Source organism: Nothobranchius furzeri, chromosome 9 (genome assembly GCF_043380555.1).
Source record: "Nothobranchius furzeri strain GRZ-AD chromosome 9, NfurGRZ-RIMD1, whole genome shotgun sequence".
NCBI classification, from domain to species: domain Eukaryota; kingdom Metazoa; phylum Chordata; class Actinopteri; order Cyprinodontiformes; family Nothobranchiidae; genus Nothobranchius; species Nothobranchius furzeri.
The window spans coordinates 66,463,238-66,484,072 of NC_091749.1; the positions used below are offsets into that span (position 1 = coordinate 66,463,238).

General features: G+C 45.5%; 1 protein-coding gene across 4 annotated transcripts in view; it reads left to right on the forward strand.

Annotated features, from left to right (window-relative positions):
• The window catches only part of vps13c (vacuolar protein sorting 13 homolog C), a 57,291-nt gene that overhangs the window by 10,925 nt on the left and 25,531 nt on the right, over window positions 1-20,835 (forward strand). For 3 of the 4 annotated variants that reach the window (XM_070555104.1, XM_070555105.1, XM_070555106.1), the window contains 23 exons: window positions 69-169; window positions 586-728; window positions 873-1,065; window positions 1,156-1,270; window positions 1,443-1,579; window positions 1,668-1,797; window positions 1,938-2,055; window positions 2,133-2,265; window positions 2,481-2,553; window positions 9,851-9,951; window positions 10,027-10,180; window positions 10,342-10,418; window positions 11,697-11,756; window positions 11,888-12,038; window positions 12,108-12,224; window positions 12,307-12,410; window positions 12,597-12,764; window positions 16,528-16,832; window positions 17,054-17,201; window positions 17,276-17,375; window positions 19,167-19,297; window positions 19,391-19,547; window positions 20,299-20,378. In XM_070555104.1, the coding sequence (XP_070411205.1) occupies window positions 69-169; window positions 586-728; window positions 873-1,065; window positions 1,156-1,270; window positions 1,443-1,579; window positions 1,668-1,797; window positions 1,938-2,055; window positions 2,133-2,265; window positions 2,481-2,553; window positions 9,851-9,951; window positions 10,027-10,180; window positions 10,342-10,418; window positions 11,697-11,756; window positions 11,888-12,038; window positions 12,108-12,224; window positions 12,307-12,410; window positions 12,597-12,764; window positions 16,528-16,832; window positions 17,054-17,201; window positions 17,276-17,375; window positions 19,167-19,297; window positions 19,391-19,547; window positions 20,299-20,378 (2,996 nt within the window). Of the gene's footprint in view, window positions 1-68; window positions 170-585; window positions 729-872; window positions 1,066-1,155; window positions 1,271-1,442; window positions 1,580-1,667; window positions 1,798-1,937; window positions 2,056-2,132; window positions 2,266-2,480; window positions 2,554-9,850; window positions 9,952-10,026; window positions 10,181-10,341; window positions 10,419-11,696; window positions 11,757-11,887; window positions 12,039-12,107; window positions 12,225-12,306; window positions 12,411-12,596; window positions 12,765-13,174; window positions 13,211-16,527; window positions 16,833-17,053; window positions 17,202-17,275; window positions 17,376-19,166; window positions 19,298-19,390; window positions 19,548-20,298; window positions 20,379-20,835 lie in introns of all 4 variants that reach the window. The other variant, XM_070555107.1, reaches the window with a different exon arrangement.

The following is a 20,835-nucleotide window of genomic DNA, read 5'->3' on the forward strand; positions in this document are numbered from 1 at the left end:
GGTCCAGTTCTTCTCAACAGGCCTCGTGTCCGATACTTGGTTTTCTGAGTGTCCCTGTTGTGATCCAGGTTCAGGCTTGGACCAACTCATGACAGCTGAGGAGAAGGAAAAACTCTACACAGCTATTGGCTACAGTGGCAGCTCCCACAATCTGGCCTTACCCAAACAGGTAGACACACCTGTTGCGTTCAGCTACGAGACACAGGTGCTGGGGGTCAAAGGTCTCAAGTAGAACCTGTCTGGGTCGGTCACAGGAGAAACGAACCAGATGCCACCTCAGTTTAGGTTGGTAACATGCTACAAAGGGTCCAAACAGGAGGTGTTTACCCACAATGCACTGTGGCCTCAAAAGCCTCTAGGCTGATCTGGGAATACCTGTTGCTCCTGCTGGAGGAGGTGGCTAGGGAGAGCATTATCTGGACCTCCTGCTGCACTGGATCAGCAGAACACAAGGAAGCTTCTGGGTTTTGGTTTGTGGTGGTCGTGACTCGTGCGCAATGAGGTGGATTTTTTTGCAGTTGAGAAACTTCTCAGGTTTCCTCTTCTAATACATGAAACCTGATCAGCTGAACTTGTGTGTTTCAGTACGTTGCTGCAGTTGTCACTTTCCAGCTGCTGAAGACCTCAGTGACGATCAGAGAGCAGTACAACGTTCCAGAGATCCTGAAGATCCAGATGATCAACCTCAGCACTAAAATATCTCAAAGACCTGGAGCCCAGGCTGTCAGGTGTCCACTTTCACTTGAACCATACAAAAGCGACTGATTACAGTCAAACTGGAACTTCAACAAAATAATTATTTGATGAGAACGTTGTTGGTTAGGAGATCAGAACGTCGACGATGGGTTGCCGTTAATGCTGCTGTCCTGCAGGGTGGAGGCAGCACTGGAGCACTGGTATGTCACGGGTCTGCAGCAGATGGGAACGGTCCCTTCACTCATCACCTCGGTAGGAGAGTCTTCATCGTCTCTCCTCAGTGTGGTGTTTGAGCTGAACCCAGAGGAAAGCTCTGGCGACCAGCTGCTCAGGGTCCACTCTCAGCCAGTGGAGATCATCTACGACGCAGTAAGAAGACCTCTGACCTCAAATCAGGTCTCCGTGTTTCCAGTGTGTCCAGTGAAAACATCTCTTCTTGATGTGTCCTTATTTCCCCAGGTGACCGTCAACAGTATGGTGGACTTCTTTAAGACAGGGAAAGGTGTGGACCTGGAGTTCCTGACCTCTGCCACGCTGTCCAAACTGGAGGAAATCAAAGAAAAAACTGCAGCAGGTGAGTAGAGTTCAGCACCAGGTAGGAGCTCGAAGCATCATCAGCTATGGAGCTGTGGGACCACATGAGACCCTGCTGGCCTCCAGTTTGGAGATTGTTCTCATCCAGCTGGAGTCTCAGGAGGTCCAGGTGGAACTGAAAGATCCAGTCATGACGGTTCTGGTGTCTGCAGGGTTGTTTCACATCATTGAGACCAGGAAAGTGTTGGATCTGAAAATCGACCTGAAACCATCTTACTTACTGATCCCGATGTCGGGCTTCTACAGCGACAGAGCAGACCTCATAATCGTGGACTTTGGTAGCTTCCAGGTCTGTTATAAGTACTGAATAGGTGACCTGTGACCGAGTGTGTACCAGTGTGCAGTTGGTTTGGTCAACAATGGTTGTGTGTCTGCAGCTGAATAGCGTTGATCAGTTTGGCTCCATTTCCTCTCCATCGTCCTCGTCTCTGGAGGAGATCATGAATCGAGCCTATGAGAGATATGATGTTGGGCTGAGGCGAGTTCAGCTGCTCTACAGCAAGTCAGGTACACACACACACACACACACACACACACACACACACACACACACACACACACACACACACACACACACACACACACACACACACACACGCACACACAGCACAGTTACGCAAACAACACAATGACTCTGCTGATTACAGGAGAGGCCTGGAAGTCGGCTCGGTTGCAGAGTTCCTCTGTCCAGCACATCCTTCAGCCGATGGACTTCACTCTGCATCTGGCTAAGTGTATGGTGGATAAGGACGTCCGGATGCCCAGGTACAACTCTCACCTGTCTGGGGTTTCTAATGTTTTTCGCTTGTGTTTTGAATAATTTGTAATTTTTTGTGCTTCAGGTTCAAGGTGTCTGGAGAACTGCCGCTTCTACACATTAAGATCTCGGACCAGAAGATCCAGAATGTTCTGGAGTTGGTCGACAGCATTCCCTTTCCCAAGATGGACTCCTCCCCATCCACCCCTAACAAGAAGGTCCAGACTCTGGGTTCTCGGGCTCAGACTTAGAGGACTTTGGGAGATTTAGTTTAGAGGGATGGGAGCATTTATAGGAAGACTTGAAGTGTTTGAATGGTCCGGAAAATCTTCAGTAACAGAAACAGTTGTGAAGTGATGGAGTGTAGGAAGAGAGAACTTTATGGAGAAAACAGGACCACAACTCCATTTTTCTGTGAATGTGTCCCCTACAGGTGTTGCCTTTAGTGGAGGCGCGACCACAGAGAGCCAGCCTTAACCCTGCCCTCCTGACCATAGTAGATACAGGTAGGTAGGTGTTCACTGTGCTATGATTGGCTGGTAAAGAAAGGTCCCACAACCTAATGATGATGATGATGTTGATGGTGATGTTAGTGATTATTGTGGTGATGATGGTGATGATGGTGATGATGATGATGATGGTGGTGGTGATGATGATGATGGTGGTGATGATGATGATGATGGTGGTGATGATGATGATGATGATGATGATGATGATGATGGTGGTGATGATGATGATGATGGTGGTGATGATGATGGTGGTGGTGGTGATGATGATGATGGTGAGCGTGGTGGTGATGATGATGATGATGGTGATGATGATGATGATGATGGTGGTGATGATGATGATGATGATGATGATGATGGTGAGTGTGGTGGTGATGATGATGATGATGGTGATGATGATGATGATGATGGTGGTGATGATGATGATGATGATGATGGTGATGTTAGTGATTATTGTGGTGATGATGGTGATGATGGTGATGATGATGATGATGGTGGTGGTGATGATGATGATGGTGGTGATGATGATGATGATGGTGGTGATGATGATGATGATGATGATGATGATGATGGTGGTGATGATGATGATGATGGTGGTGATGATGATGGTGGTGGTGGTGATGATGATGATGGTGAGCGTGGTGGTGATGATGATGATGATGGTGATGATGATGATGATGATGGTGGTGATGATGATGATGATGATGATGATGATGGTGAGTGTGGTGGTGATGATGATGATGATGGTGATGATGATGATGATGATGGTGGTGATGATGATGATGATGATGATGGTGATGTTAGTGATTATTGTGATGATGATGATGTTGATGGTGATGTTAGTGATTATTGTGATGATGGTGATGATGGTGATGGTGATGATGATGATGGTGGTGATGATGATGATGGTGGTGGTGATGATGATGATGGTGGTGATGATGATGATGATGGTGGTGATGATGATGATGATGATGATGATGATGATGGTGGTGATGATGATGATGATGGTGGTGATGATGATGGTGGTGGTGATGATGATGATGGTGAGCGTGGTGGTGATGATGATGATGATGGTGATGATGATGATGATGATGGTGGTGATGATGATGATGATGATGATGATGATGATGGTGAGTGTGGTGGTGATGATGATGATGATGATGGTGATGATGATGATGATGATGGTGGTGATGATGATGATGATGATGATGGTGATGTTAGTGATTATTGTGATGATGATGATGTTGATGGTGATGTTAGTGATTATTGTGATGATGGTGATGATGGTGATGGTGATGATGATGATGGTGAGTGTGGTGATGATGATGATGATGATGATGGTGAGCGTGGTGGTGATGATGAGGGTGGTGATGATGATGGTGATGATGATGATGATGATGGTGGTGATGATGATGATGATGATGATGGTGATGTTAGTGATTATTGTGATGATGATGATGTTGATGGTGATGTTAGTGATTATTGTGATGATGGTGATGATGGTGATGGTGATGATGATGATGGTGGTGATGATGATGATGATGATGGTGGTGATGATGATGATGGTGAGTGTGGTGATGATGATGATGATGATGATGGTGAGCGTGGTGGTGATGATGATGGTGGTGATGATGATGATGATGATGATGATGGTGAGTGGTGATGATGATGATGATGGTGATGATGATGATGGTGGTGATGATGATGATGATGGTGAGTGTGGTGCTGATGTAACGTCACGTAATGGCCTGGTTTTAAGACTCTCGGGTCAGATACACAGCCTGGGTCACCTTGTCCTGGCTTCTACTCAAATCTGGAGTAGAATCTAGCGAAGGTTGGGACGGCCGCCCAACGCTCTTTAACCAAACAAGCGATTTCTGTCACGCTGGCAGAATTGCTCTGACACAACAAAACGACACCTGCAGAACAAGCTGATGCTACGAGATTCCTTAAGAATCTGCAGAGGCAAACCAATTCCACCTGTGTGCCTGCGGCATCTCTAGGACCGGAACAAGTCGGTACCATCGGTCTTCCCTACTGGACCCGGTACCCTGAGGCTGTTCAACATCCTCCTCTGACCTCCGGATCCACGGCGAGGGTCGCCTGACGGTGAGGTAGAGCACAGATTGCGTCTGAATGCTCTTTAATAAGAACAACTTAGTTTATTGACAAAACCAAATTCTTTTTCACCCAGAACCCGTCCTCTCTTTAAGATACACGTTCTGAGACATTGCTTCACTCGCAAACAAAACACACTTCACCTTAGATTCATCCAAACACAGGGTTGCTTTTAATACCAAAGCTTTTATAAATTGTCTTTGAAATTGTCATGTTTAAATTGTTTAGTAATAAATTTCTTAACCTTTTTAAACTTGACTCTTTCTTGAAATAAACACAGAGTGGCTGTGTATTGATCACTGAACAAGCAAAGATCTTTAGATCTTCGCAATTAACAAAAAACTTTTACTATTAAGTTCAATCTTTAAATAAATATTATGTAGTGTAATGGTTTATGCTCTTTTATGAAAGAGGAACCATCCTACATTTTAATTTGTGATATTAATTTGTAATAAATTAATAACCAAATTTTATAGAATTAAGAAGACTCAAAGGTTGTTTTCATCGATAAACTGACGATAATATCCGTGGGTCTGTGTTTCAGTTCAATGAAAAGACAAGTTTGAAAGTTAAAAGTTTTAATTCTTCAAATTCACTAATGATTTTGAAATGACAAGCATAGGAAATAACAATCAGCATTGGCAACTTTGTTGGACAATCTTTAACAGTTGATATTTTAAGCTTGCACAAATAGACCTTGTGTTGGATGTGCTAGATTTGAGAATGGTGTGATATGAATGCATGTGTGCGTCTGATTTTGCTTCAGGAAGAAACAGGTGTCTGAGTGAAAAGTGATGGTTTGAATAAAACTTAGTTCTTATTAGAAAAAGGCATCAAACGCTATCTGTCGTGTACTGCCTCACCGTACGAGGACCCCCTTTTCAGATTCGGACGTCACCGGAGGATGTTCATCCAGGACACCTTGGCTGGCAGAGAAGACGAAGGTGTCCGACGCTCCGGAGTTTACCTCTGTACACGCTGATGACGCGTTTGGAAGATGCGCTATCTTAAGTTTAAATTACTCAGAAATCAAGACTCTGGACGAGTCTGCGTTAGCTGGTTGCAATTCAGCTATCCTGTCTGGCTTGACAGGAATAGCGTGGGGGGGGGGGGGGGGGGGGGCTCCGTTCCCCCGTTAGCGGTTGTTCACACGTCCTCTCTCTCTCTCGTTGACCAACACGAACTGAATCATGAACTGAAAACTTACCAAAAGCCTTTCTCTTCTCAAAGCAAACGTGTGCATCAGAGCAAATGTGTTTTGGAGTTTACTGTGAGAGTAGACCTGTGTGTGAGTGTTTGAGTGTGCGTGAAGGTCATTATAACATCTTCCAAACATTATTTAATTAAGTATTGATTCATTATAGTTCATTATGATTACCCAAAGCATAATAATCATTCATTTGATTAAAACACATTTATAATGAGCAAAATGATAATAATGATTATTTAACATTTAAAATAAAGGAAAGGAAGTTTAAGACTTTGTTATGTTATGACTAGCTTTCATGAGAACAACATCTTCTGGCACTGCAGGTGGCAGATGTTATGGTTTGCAGCAGACTCTTGCAGACTTCATGTCGGCAAAGGTCTCAATCTGTGGGTGAAAGTTATGAGCGACCCAGCTCTTGACCCAGCTGGGCAAATGAAACCTTTGGCACAGGAAACCCATATTTCCTCACGTTACAATTATAATCTTTTGATTAACATAGACCAAGCAAGTTGGTGTATGAATTTATATCCATATATATATGTATATATACATGTAGATTTCATTCGTTTATTTGTTTGATCAAATCCGTCAAATCAAAGATTATTAATCCCAGAGGGAAATTAGAGTTTCAGTACACACAATTCAGAGATCAGACATACATGGGCAAGACACATGACAAGAATTGGTGACTGGTCATTCGCAACCCTGAGTCACGCTACCTTAATAGATTCAATTCAATTTTATTTATACAGCGCCAAATCACGACAAGAGTCGTCTCAAGGCACTTCACACTGTAAACATTCCAATTCAGATCAGTTCATTAAGCCAATCAGAAAAAATGTTTCCTATATAAGGAACCCAGCAAATTGCATCAATTCACTGACACTAGTTTACAGCAATCCTCATACTAAGCAAGCATATAGCGACAGTAGAGAGGAAAACTCCCTTTTAACAGGAAGAAACCTCCAGAGAATCCTGGCTCAGTATAAGCAGCCATCCTCCACTACTCACTGGGGATCGAGAAGACACACACACACACACACACACACACACACACACACACACACACACACACACACACACACACACACACACACACACACACACACACACACACACACACACACACACACACACACACACACACACACACACACACACACACACACACACACACACACACACACACACACACACACACACACACACACACACACACACACACACGAGGGTTACATGAGGATTGGTTCAGGTGGAGGGAAAAAAGGCACTTCAGAGTTACCCTCCACCAGGAGGGCAGCTTTGCTGTGCAAAAAAACACCTCGGACAGAAATGTAACAGACTTCAGACAACACAAGTGTCCACTAGGTGGGGTGGTGGGTTGGGACTATCCCCACTTCAGTTCCTGCAGCCACGATCAGCAGCACATGTCACCTCAGTGTGGATGGGGGGCGGGGGGAGCATTGAGGGTTGGAGGGTTGCAGTGACCCTGGAACGTTTCAGCGGCCTTCCCGCAGTCCTGCCCAGGCTGGGAAAGGAGTTGAGTTGCCATAGCGACGGCACATTCCACATATCTTCTGAGGGGGGAGTTTTTGTTGGAGCCTTGCAGGTTCAAGGGCGCCAGATTCCGATTAGAAATTGTTTTGGGGCCAGACAGAGATAATTTCCTCTCAGTCTTACAGTTTGTTGGTCCTCAACCTCTCAAAATCCCAATAATGGACATTAATCTATCCCAATCCGTGCTGATTCATCCACTCCCTCCTTGATGGCATCCATCTTTTGTGTCAGTGAATGAATCTCGGCCAAAGTCCCAAGCTTACGATTCATGTAGACAATTATGTGAGTCTGTGAATTCACAGCGCAGTGCAAACCATCTCTGAGCCCCGGGATCAGGCCAATATTCCTCGACAGCTCGTTAATTTTCTGGTAATCCAGGTAGCCTCCAAGGCCAATGACCAGGAAACCTGACACCAACACTACGAATATCCACACATCTTCAGAGTCCTCCACAGACATCTGAGATAAACAAATCAAGTTCCACTCTTAGGAATTAAAACATAAACTGATAGCAACTAGGGCTGTCGCGGTAACCGCAAAAATGAAATATCGCAATATGAAGAAACCCACCGCGCTGCATCATGGGCCCCCGCGATTACTGAACTTGGTTCAACTCAGTGATGCATGTTGAGAAGGATGGCTGCACTGGTATCAAAACGAAACATTACTTCGCTCCTTTGGGAGCACTTTGGTTTTCAGTACGTCAGCTGCTGCGCAGCCAGAGTCCTTGGCCGGGACAGAGCTGCCACCAGCGGCAAAAAAATAATAATAAACGCTCGGAGACCTGCTGAAGTCCCGGACAAGCACTGCTGCTGCAACCGTCCCGAAGAGAGTTTGAGCCGAGCTGGAGCTCACTTGCTACCTGCAGGAGGAATGCATCCACCCTAAAGAAAACCCCCTGACATGGTGGAGCAACAACCGGGAGAGATTCCCTTTGCTCGCCAGAGTCGCACGCAGGTACGTGTGCGTTAGTGCAACGAGCGCACCATCCGAGAGGGTTTTCAGTGTTGCTGGAAATGTTGCCACCCCTCTCAGATCCTCTCTCAAACCGTATAAGGTTAACATGCTGGTTTTCCTTGTAGGTAACAAGGACGTGACCGAGCTATAAATCACCGTCATTCGTGTGTGTGAAAGTGAAATGATAGTGCGCCCCAACCCCCCGCCCCGCGCGCGCCCGGTACATGTAATTTTTTATGCTTGATTTTAAACAACTAAACAAAATGGGGACTTGTTTCTTATTTGTTAGATGCTGCAGCCAAATTTGCATTTAAAAGTTTGACCTCCTGAATTTTGTTGTTTTTAAGTTCAGTCGGACTCCGACTGTCGGACAAACAAATGTTACTGCGATCTGTGTTGTTACTGTCCTTTGATCTGCATTCAGTAAAGTGTTATAAAAGAATGCACGGCAATTTTTAACCTTTTTTAAATGTGTAAACATTATGTTTAGATAGTGCTGCAATAAAAAAAGGGCTGCAATAATATCGCACACCGCAATATTAAGCCACCCTGAATCACCGCAGGAGGAATTCCTCAACCGCGACAGCCCTAATAGCAACAGCCTTTAATTCCTAGATATGTAGTTCATTAACACTACAGTGATGATGATGATGACGGTGATGATGATGGTGATGATGATGATGTTGGTGATAATAGTGATGATGTTGGTGATGATGATGATGGTGATAATAGTGATAATGATGGTGATGATGATTATGGAGATGATGATGGTAAGTGTGGTGGTGAATGATGATGTTGATGGTGATGATGGTGAATGTGGTGGTGATGATGATGGTGATAGTCATGCTTATGGTGATGATGATGATGATGATGATGGAGATGATAGTGATAGTCATGATTGTGGTGGTGATGATGATGGTAGTGGTGATGATGATGATGATGGTGATGATGGAGATGATGGTGATAGTCATGATTATGGTGATGATTGTGGTGGTGATGATGATGATGGTAGTGGTGATGATGATGATGATGATGATGATGATGGTGATAGTCATGATTGTGGTGGTGGCGGTAGTAATGATGGTGGTGATGATGATGATGATGATGGAGATGATAGTGATAGTCATGATTATGGTGATGATTGTGGTGGTGATGATGATGATGGTAGTGGTGATGATGGTGATGATGATGGTGGTGGTGATGATGATGATGATGATGGAGATGATAGTGATAGTCATGATTGTGGTGGTGACGGTAGTAATGATGGTGGTGATGATGATGGTAGTGGTGATGATGAAGATGATGGAGATGATAGTCATGATTGTGGTGGTGACGGTAGTAATGATGGTGGTGATGATGATGGTAGTGGTGATGATGAAGATGATGGAGATGATAGTGATGATTGTGGTGGTGACGGTAGTAATGATGGTGGTGATGATGATGTTTTGTGTTTAGATTCAGATGAAGATATCAGTGAGAAGTCACCAGATGAGGACCCTCAGCACTCTTCTCTGGAGGATCTCATCAATGTTCACTTTAAGTTTGAAGCCAGAGAGGTCGGTGTTTCTGCTCTCTGGCTCAGTGGGCTAGTTGAGGTGTTTTGGTGATTTTTACCTGTGTGTTGTGTTCAGGTGCTGCTGGAGCTCACCCGGCAGGTGGACCAGGAGAAAACCATCCTGTCCTTCAGCATCTGTCAGCTGGGAGCTGAAGGGAAGATGAGGAGCTTTGACATGAGTGTCACCTCGTACCTGAAACGAGTCTCCCTCAACTACTGTGATGTTCCAGGTAACTTTACAGCCGATCCCCATCACTAAATGCTCATCATCAAACAGCTGAAGGGCATTCATTTGTTTCTATGGTTGAGCCAGTCTGCCACCAGTAAAACCATCAGCTCTGTGATTCTCTTCTTTAACCAGTTAGGTTAAATCCGTGTTTCTTTTATTTAGGTGGCAGGAGTCCGCTCCACCTGATCAGCTCCTCACAGCAGCAGAGCTCCAACCTGCTGAAGGTGGAGTTCATCAAGGTGAGTCTGAATATCACAGACCTATGAAATACAAACTCTCTCTCTCTCTCTCTCTCTCTCTCTGTCTGTCTGTCTGTCTGTCTGTCTATCTCGCAAGATAAATATCGAAAATATATTAAAACTGACCCGCTGGCCTATTTTACAGCAAAGACTACAACTCCCATGAAGCTTTGCGGCGTTCGCGCAGAGTCGAACCACCCCCTCTTTTGTGTTTTTTCCAGCGTCTGCTGCCGGTCTCGGACAAACTAAACACTCCTCTCACTCAGCGTCGACTTTACTCAGCTATTTGCCGACGTTGAAGCCCAGAAACGGAGATTCTAGCCGCTCAGTAATGTGTTCACGACTGAAAGAGAAAGTTTTCAAACTAACGTCCAGACAGAGCTGATATAACTCCAGCGAACAGCGACACGCTCAAACCAGCACGGCTCTGTGGTTGCTGTTGTTGTGTTTCCTCCCCGACACACAACAACGTGGTCAAGCTGCTCAGACTTGTTCATCAGCACAAACCTATGTGAGCACCTGTTGTCATCTAATGTTGTCATTATTATGATGAAGATGAAGATGAACAAACCAACAGGAGTCTCCTCCTCAGCTCAGGCAGGTATCTGGCTGGAACAGGTGAGCATCACAGTAAACCAGTGCAGCAAACAGCTTTAAATATGTTGGTTTTATGCTCTTTTTCTGCTCCAAAATATGAAAGTTAACAGGTGAGATGTTGCATTTTCATTTAAGATAAAATGATATTTTTATTTTGTTGTTGGCCCGTGAGAAAAGATTTAACCTACAGTAAACAGGAAGTGGAAAGGCTGCAGATAGATGAATAGAATAGAAAATCCCTTTATTGTTCCTCAGTGGGGAAAGCTAGACGTCACAGCAGTGATGACACGTATTACAGGAGAAAAAAAGAGAATAAAAAATAAGAAAAATGAATAAACAACAAGAAAACATAAACCCTGAATAGATTTTAAAAATGCTGATTATACCACAAGTAATGAATACCACTGATGCGTTTTATTTAAAACTGACTTGCTCGTGTGTAATTTGGTTATTCCACATTCAGTGTTAATGCAGAAATATGTTTGTTTCAAATTAAAAGGTTCACAATATGTTGGTAAAGAAAATGTGCAAATTTGCCGTCACTTTTTCAAAAAATATTAAGTTTGGCCCGCGACTTCGTCCCAGAGTTTCATTTCGGTCCCGTGTGAATTAGAGTTTGACTCCCCTGCTTTAAACCATTACGTTTGTGATTCTTTCTGGTGTGTTTGTGTGGTTCTGCAGGCTGATCCGAGCGGGCCGAGCTTCCAGACTTTATTCAACAACACCGAGCAGACCCTGAAGGTGCGTGATGGATGGATGGATCATCACTAGCAAATTTTTTGCATCTTGTGTTTCTCTCTTGCTGGTTGATGATGTCATCGTTTGAGCCGGGTGTTCACATGCATCTCAGCTGTTACCTGCTACTGTTCCAGGTGGAGTTCACCTCTCTAGACTTCCTGCTTCACGCCAAAGCTCTGCTATCGACCGTCAGCTACCTGAACAGCGCCATGCCTCCACAGCTCAGCGCCGTCCGTGATTCAGGCTCCAAGAAGCAGATGGAGACTACTGCTCAGAGTCAGACAGGTGAGTGTGTTCTTTCTGCTCCCAGGTGTGTGAGGTGTGCTGTGTCTGACAGAAGGTGCCTTTCTGCAGCATCCAAGGGAGGCAAAGACAGTGACGTCTTCAGCTTCAAGCTGTTCGCCGTGTTGGGCTGCTTCCATGTGGAGGTGTGTGATGATCGCCGCAGCATTGCTGACATCAGAGTTCAAGGTAAGAGGTGTAAAAATGAGCCGCGTCCTGCAGGCGGGGGAACAGGGTCCGGTGTGACTCCGCTGGTGTGGGCTCTCTGTAGGAATCGATGCGTCGGTGTCCGTGCAGGCGAAGGAAACAAAGGTGTTCGCTCGACTCCTAGACATGGTGGTCACGGACGCTAACCCCAAAACCATCCACAGACAGGTCAGCAGTCCACACACACACACACATGAACACACACACACACACACACGCGTTAAGGTTTGATAACACATCTTCTCTCCTTTAGAATCGTTCAGACCAAACAAATCAGCTCCATTAATTAATAGCAACGGCATCTGTGAGTAGATGAATAACTGTTCTCCTCTTCCTCCCTCCTTCCCCTCCCAGGTCGTGTCCATCGTAGGTAAGGAGGTGTTCAGCTTCGAGCTGTCTCTGTTTCCGGGGGCGACGGAGGGTGAAGGTTACAGCGACACATCAAAGGTGGACGGAAATGTCAAGATGAGTCTGGGCTGCATCCAGATCGTCTACCTGCACCAGTTCCTCATGTCTCTACTGGTCAGCAGTTTTACACGCACGCACACACACACTCACACACACACACAAGCTGGTTGGCTGATAACCAGCTGAGGGAGTTCTGATATTCGGGGAACCAGGAGATAAACCTGCTCTACATGAAGAACTGTGATGTTTCACCACATCCTCAGCCTGTTTGTGCTGCTTATGCAATCACAGGTCCTCAAACCCTCCTCATCATGTCAGAGTCGGACGCAAGATGTCCGATGTCTCTAGTGTCCCTGTCTTTAACATCTCTACTGTCTCCAAAGTTTCTAAGCATTCTAATGCCTCCGTCTTAGATGGCGTCTGCCATTCCTGAAAGCTTTCTGGCATTTCTATGTCTCTGATGTCTCTGATGTCTTCCATGTCTCTAATGTCTCTTGTTTTGTTGGTGTGTTTTATTTTTGCAGGCTTCTTTTAGCTTTCAGTGTCCGTCTGCTGATGAGGTACAGCATCCAGCATGCAGCTCTGAACTGCATCAAACCGTTTGCTTTACCTTCACTCAGCACCGCTGCACCTTCAGTCCACCTGTGACTCATTTGACTTCAGAGGGACTCGCTGATCTGGTTTCATGTGACTCACGGAGTTAAGGTTGTTCAGGATGAGGTGGTGCATTCAAGGACAATTAGCCCTTTGAGGTTTGAGATCCAGATGGTTCTCTAGGCCAGGGATTCCCAAAGTGTGGTGCGCGCACCCCCGGGGGTGCGAGAGGTGGAAAGTGTAATGGCTGCGGAGCTCAGAGAAGTCTGTCATATGTCACCATTAGCGTAGCCAGAAACTCATTTGTGGGTGGGCCAAAGAAAAAGTAAGTGGGCACAATAAATGTAATTGAAAACAAGTATATTTTTGCGCGCGCGCGTGTCCTCCACATGTGCCCTAGCTTCATAATAACAATGCGCCGAGCTTCAGCACTCTGGCCTGCGCACGCCGATATGTTCCGTATTTGATCATTTTTAACGGTGTTGGAGAAATCTGAAGGTGGCGAGTCATTCTGGCAGATTGTAATTAACACCTGTCTCATGCAGGTGTTCTGACGTTGTAAACCTCACACACAGAACATTGTGGATGTAACTAAATAAATCAAGAAATGATTCCCATTCAGGCTATTAACAGCGCGCTGAAGATCTGAAGTTCAGAGGTCAGACGCATTCCAGCGGAACCACGGCTCACGGGTGCACAAGTGAGCACATATGGGCTGGGCAGAAGTCATTTTACAACGTTGGTTTAAATAGCGCCAATAACGAGACGCGGTGACTTAAACGCTGCAAGTTGTGAAGCGCGTTCCATCTGCGAGCCGCATCACCAAGCGGGAAGTGAATGCATCAAGCATAAACCAAGCTTCATGGAGCTGTGCCGCGCGCGCGCACACACACACACACACACACACACACACACAGGTTCAATAAGCGCGCACGCTGCGCAAACTCCGGCGCGCCGTCAGTCTGAAAGCAGAAATGAGCGCTGCCTCCTCTGTGATAAAAACTTTTAAGAGGTTTTATAACAACATTTTTCATTCAAGGTCAAATTAAGATATTAGATTCTGTTTTGGGATGACGTATTAAAGTCGGGTCCGCTCCAGCTAGTGACTCCTCATGAACCTGACCACATCTCATGTTACTGCAGCATTTGTTGTTCCAGTCCGCGTGGCAGCGGATCGCAGATTCAGCCACACCATAAAACAGCAATAAGTCGGTCTGAGGCAAAAGTGAACCTCATGGCTATATCGTTTCCATATTTTCCCCTATAGACATTTGATTACGCACAAGTAGGTGATCAGTTCAGGTTTACGCAGAGCAGAAGGAAGGAGAGCGCTCTGGCCGCACAGGTTAAACATTCCTACTTTAAGAAAACCGTTAAATTGCGTTGTTTATGTGCTACCTGGGCACTCTAAATATTTATTTAAAATTAAATCAAAGGAAATTGTAATGTATCGAATGTTTATTAATTGCTATTTAAAAAATGAAAGTGATGGGGAAAAAGGTCGATCATATTTTTTTTAACCCTGTCTGTTTAGCTTGACGTCTGATATATATATATATATATATATATATATATATATATATATATATATATATATGTATATGTATATAGCCATGCTTTGATGTGGGGGCTGGGGGGTGCGTCGACATGGTCGGGACATAGAAGGGGGTGCGCGGCTAAATAAGTTTGGGAACCGCTGTTCTAGGCAAATAACCAGCCATAACATTGTAGACATCTGAGGTTCTGATGTGGTTTCTGGTTCCATCAGTAGAAGGTCCTTTGAGATTTGGAAGCTCTAAAGTGGAATATCCACAAATTGTGTGTCCAAATCTTCCCACAGATCCTGGATCAGATCTGATCGTTTTATTCTGTACCTCAAATGGTGCTTGAAGCATCTCTGCATCAGTGCTAATGGGAAGCCGGTCAGTAGTCTGAGCTCCTAGAGCTCTTCTGTTGGATCATCCCTGTTTTTCACTTCGTCCTTTAGTGGTCATGATGTTTTTGGCTGATTCTGTTTGTTTGTTAGCATTAGAAGGTAAAAATACAAAGCTAAGGCTCAGATGTCGGCTTGTTCTTAAACTCACCATGATGAACCAAAGGGAAGGAAGTCGTGACTCCGGAGAAGCTGAAGGTCTGCAGCTGGATTTGTTGTTGATCACATGGACACCAGAAGCTCTGTGAAGCTGCTTGTGTTCTGGATAAAAGCACGGGTCATAGGTTCGGTTCTGACCCCCGTCCATGACGATCTCTCTGCTGTCTGGACCTCTGAGGCGGAGATATTTGTCCGTAAACATCACCTGGACAGCTTAGAACTGCTGGTTTGGTTCAACACTTTAGTATAATCTTTATGAAAAGTTCTGTTGAAGCCCCACCCTCTTGTCTGAGACTGTTAGAATCAAGCCCCGCCCACCCAAGGCATTGAGGTGCTGAAACCAAACACTGTGAAGGATTAAGGACAGAACGAGGACAGACGAACGAGCGTTTCTTCATGCACTAAACTGCAACCAGACCTCCATCTGCACCTTGCCACTCAGCAGCCATCACCCCCCCCCCCCCACTACCCTTTTCAATCACATGACCTCTGCCTGTGTGACCTCACTTCCTCCCCTTAAATGTTTTTGATATTAACTCTTGTTTCATAAATTAAGCTTGAAGATATGAACCTTGAGCCCTCTGATGATCTGAGTAGGTTTAGAAATGAAACAATCGGCCGTCTCGCCCGAGGAGCTTCATTAATGCGTGCTAGTTTACCAAACAAACCCCTGGTCCTCATCCTGAGAGGTCGGGGGTCTAGGATGGCCTGGTCCACCTCAGAGACATTCTGACCACCTTCCTGAAGATGAATGATGCTGTGAAACTTTGTGGATCAGATTCAGGGTGACAGTGGAGCTACTGGAGGGTTGGAACATCAGACCTTCTTTTAAAGTGCAGCCCTCAGAAGGTCTGATTATTAAACAGCACGCGTGAATTACGCTCTCACTACAAGTTTTGAAGTATGTTTTTCTGGCTAAACAATAAAACAAAGTCCAGTTACCTTCTGAACCCACGCTGATCATCAGCAGCATCTCGGTTTCAGAACATGAGCTGAAGCTGACATGCGACCATAGAGACGGTTGTTTTCGTGAGGTTCATTTTATTCCAAGTTGTTTATGAAACGGAGAGGAACCTGAATGCTCCATGCAGGCCGTGAACGCCTCACATTGGCCCCCTGACTCTTCTCTGTAAACCTCCATCTTGGTGCTGATCACCTTCAGCCCCTCACTCCTGATTGGTTGTTTTTCAGGTGTTTGTGGACAACTTCCAGACGGCTAAAGAAGCTCTCAGTGCCGCCACAGCCCAGGCAGCAGAGAAGGCGGCGTCCAGTGTTCGAGACTTTGCTCAGAAGAGTTTCCGTCTGTCCATGGACATCAAGCTGAAGGCTCCTCTGATCATCATCCCTCAGTCCTCCACCTCCAAAAATGCCCTGGTGATGGATCTGGGTCTGATCACGGTGGGGAACAGCTTCGCTCTGCAGCCGACTAAAGGTTTCCCTCTTCCAGCTGTGGTGGAGAAGATGGATGTCAAGCTGACGCAACTGAAGCTTTCCAGGTACCAACATCAAACTTCTTCTGGAAGAGAAAAACAGTCTGGGAGGTTAAATGAGACAGAGACATAAAGACCTCACCAGGTGGTTCTGGTTTGGCTCTTCTGAGGAGCGAAACAGTGCAGCAGGTTGATTCTGTGCATCTTCAGATGTTCCAACAGGATGAAACATTTTTGTTTTTAAACTTAACAAAAGACAAAACCAGTAAAAAATTTTGTGTTTTCAGAAAAATCCTGAATCAGGACCAACGTCATGACGACATTGAGATCCTTCAGCCAATCAACTTGGAGCTACTGGTCATCAGAAACCTGACTGCTTCCTGGTTCTCAGAGATTCCAGGGGTCCAGGTTCAGGGACTCCTCCGGTCTCTCAGTGTACGTTTCTCCTGAGTGCCACTGGTTTAAAATCAGGTAAAATGTTTCTTACCAATCTGTTTCTGGGTCTGTAGATGAGTCTGGGTGAAGAAGACCTCAGTGTCATGATGAAGATTCTGGTGGAGAACATCAGAGAGGGAAGCGAAGAACAGAATAAGAGACTGCTGGTCCAAGGTGTGTTCTCTCTCAGTAGTTTCACTACAGCAAACTCCTGATTCATTCTAGTTTAAATCCTGATCCGGTCCAGTTTAACTCCTGATTCAGTCTAGTTTAACCCTCCCACTGTCTTTTTGGGTGACCCCGCGAGGAAAGTTCACCATTGAGCAGGATTGATGGTTTATCCCTTGAGGTCCACGTGGCAGGGGTGAGGTGTTGCTCACTCCTCACCCCTGCCACATGGACCAAAGAGATAAACCATTAACCCTGCTCAATTGTCAACTTTCCTCGCGGGTTCACCCCCATTAGGATAGTGGGAGGGTTAAACCCTTATCCAGTCCAGTTTAACTCCTAATCCGGTCCAGTTTAACCTCTTGATCTGGTCCAGTGTGATTCCTGATCCAGTCTAGTTTAACTTCTAATCCAGTACAGTTTCACCTGCTGATCTAGTCCAGTGTGACTCCTTATTCAGTCTGGTTAAACCACTGATCCAGTCCATTTTACCCTCTTGATCCGGTCCAGTTTAACTCCTGATCCAGTCCAGTTTAATCTCCTGATCCGGTCCAGTTTAACTCCTGATCCAGTCCAGTTTAATCTCCTGATCCGGTCCAGTTTAACTCCTGATCCGGTCCAGTTTAATCTCCTGATCCAGTCCAGTTTAACCTCCTGATCCCGTACAGTTTAACCTCCTCATCTGGTCCAGTGTGATTCCTGATTCAGTCTAGTTTAACCACTGATCAAGTCTCCTTTAATCATTGATCCAGTCCGGTTTAACCTCCTGATCTTGTCCAGTTTAACTCCTGATCCAGTCTAGTTTAACTCCTGATCCAGTCTAGTTTAACTCCTGATCCACTCTAGTTTAAACCCTGATCTGGTCCAGTTTAACTCCTGATTCAGTTTAACCCCTGATCCAGTCCAGTTTAATCTCCTGATCCAGTCCAGTTTAACTCCTGATCCCGTACAGTTTAACCTCCTGATCTGGTCCAGTGTGATTCCTGATTCAGTCTAGTTTAACCACTGATCAAGTCTCCTTTAATCATTGATCCAGTCCGGTTTAACCTCCTGATCTTGTCCAGTTTAACTCCTGATCCAGTCTAGAGCCCCATTCCCACCTGTACCGGGTCGGCCCGGGCCGGGTAGCCCCAGTCGGCCCCAGCCTGGCCCGGTTGATTCCACACATCCTTGCCTTAAGCCCATGTGGGCTGATTCTACCCACCAATCAGAGGCTTGCTCTAATGGAAGGTGTGAATGGGCTGATTCTACCCACCAATCAGAGGCTTGCTCTAATGGAAGGTGTGAATTTGCTGTCAGCAGTGGGCGTGTTGGCCCTGGTCGGCCTGAAGCAGTACCCCTCGGGAAGAGGGCCGAGAATGAGCCTTGGTTGGCCCGGGAAAATTCCAGGCCACCCAGATATGTAAACAACCTACGCTACCCGGCCCGGGCCGACCCGGTACAGGTGGGAATGGGGCTTAGTTTAACTCCTGATTCAGTCCAGTTTAACCTCCTGATCCAGTCTAGTTTAACTCCTGATCCAGTCTAGTTTAAACCCTGATCTGGTCCAGTTTAACTCCTGATTCAGTTTAACCCCTGATCCAGTCCAGTTTAACCTCCTGATCCAGTCCAGTTTAACCTCCTGATCCCATCCACTTGAAACCCATGATCTGGTACAGTCTTTTAATTCAGCCGTGAGTCGGGAGCCATCCTCAACATCTTTTTTATCCTGAAGCGATCTACAGAGAATCAGGAGTGATCCAATTGGTGTTGACAACTCAGCAGGTGGATTAAACTACCTTGTGTCCACCTTGTCAGGGAAGACAGAGCTCGCTGAGCTGACAGAGGTGGCGCTGTTGCAGCCGGGTTCTGCTGGAGTGATGGTTACTACAAATGGAGGACTGACAGAAAACACCATTAATGTTCTACTCAACTTTGAAGTTAAAGAGGTAGAAAGTCCGCCAAGGATCCAGCCAGGATCCATTGATTGTCCCCCCAGCTTGGCGCACATCCTGCAGATCTGTTTCTTGTTTGGTTTGTAGGTGCTGCTGTCTCTGAAGAAGTCCATCGAGCAGAAGGAGTCTCCATTCCTGGTCTTCCAGCTGGATCACCTGGGAATCAACACTGAAGTCAGGAAGTATGACATGTCTGCTACCACCTACATTAGGAAGGTCTCCATGAAGTCCCTGGAATTCAAAGGTCAGAGTTCACTGAGCTGCATTGGGTCTGGCGTCTGATTAGCCCAAAAATTCAACCAGAAACCAAAATGACCCGACGCATCGGGCTTATGCCTGATTTATACTTCTCCTTCAGCTCCGCAAGGGAGAGACGCACACGCATTGACAGGCGTTTTGCTCTCAGACTTCTCCATCACCTGAATGTTGCAAAGCAATTCCCCACCAGGACAACAGAGGGCGTAGCGTTGTTCTGTGGTATCCTGCCACCATTTCATGTGTTTATAAATGTCAGAGACTTTATAACATGGACTTATTTGTCCTTTAACCTCCTCCACCTCTTACCCCACGTTTCCCATCATTTCCATCCATGAATAAAGCGTTTGCTCCTCATTTTTGTACTCCTTCAGTCATGGGTGAATACACGTTCATATTTTCAGACTTTTCCTCAATGCGTTCTTCAATCTGTTCCGTGTTTTCTGCTAAATATCTTTTTACTTTTTACCTGGGGCAATTGCAGTGCTGTTGACAAATTTACAGGAAGCAGCATCCTGACCAATCACAAACCTGCGGTCTCCGTCACCCCCTGTGAGCCTGTCTGAGAGCCCTTGCGCTGACGCTTATTGGCGTTGTGTGTCTCTGGGCCGACACAGATGGAGAAGTATAAGACAGGCTTTACTCAGATCGGGTTCGGTATTCTTCTCATGCATCTTTGGTTGGAGATTAAGAACTTTAGTTCTGTTGGGTGCGGGTTGTAAAAGTGTTTCTTGTTTCAGAACCGAGTGGCGAGCCGCTGTGTCTCATCAGCTCTTCAGTGTACTCAGACAGCTCGCTGCTTAGTGTGGAGTATTGTAAGGTAAGGACAGATGTAATCAGATTACCTGCTCATTGTGGAATATTGTAAGGCAAGGACAGATGTAATCAGATTACCTGCTCATTGTGGAATATTGTAAGGCAAGGACAGATGTAATTAGATTACCTGCTTATTGTGGAGTACTGTAAGGTAAGGACAGATGTTATCAGATTACCTAGTCATTGTGGAGTACTGTAAGGTAAGGACAGATGCAATTAGATTTCCTGCTCATTGTGGAGTCTTGTAAGGTACGGACAGATGTAATCAGATTACCTACTTATACTGTGGAGTCTTGTAAGGACAGATGTAATCAGATTACCTGCTCAGTGTGGAGTACTGTAAGGTTAGGACAGATGTAATTAGAGTACCTGCTCATTGTGGAGTCTTGTAAGGTAAGGACAGATGTAATTAGATTACCTGCTCATTGTGGAATATTGTAAGGCAAGGACAGATGTAATCA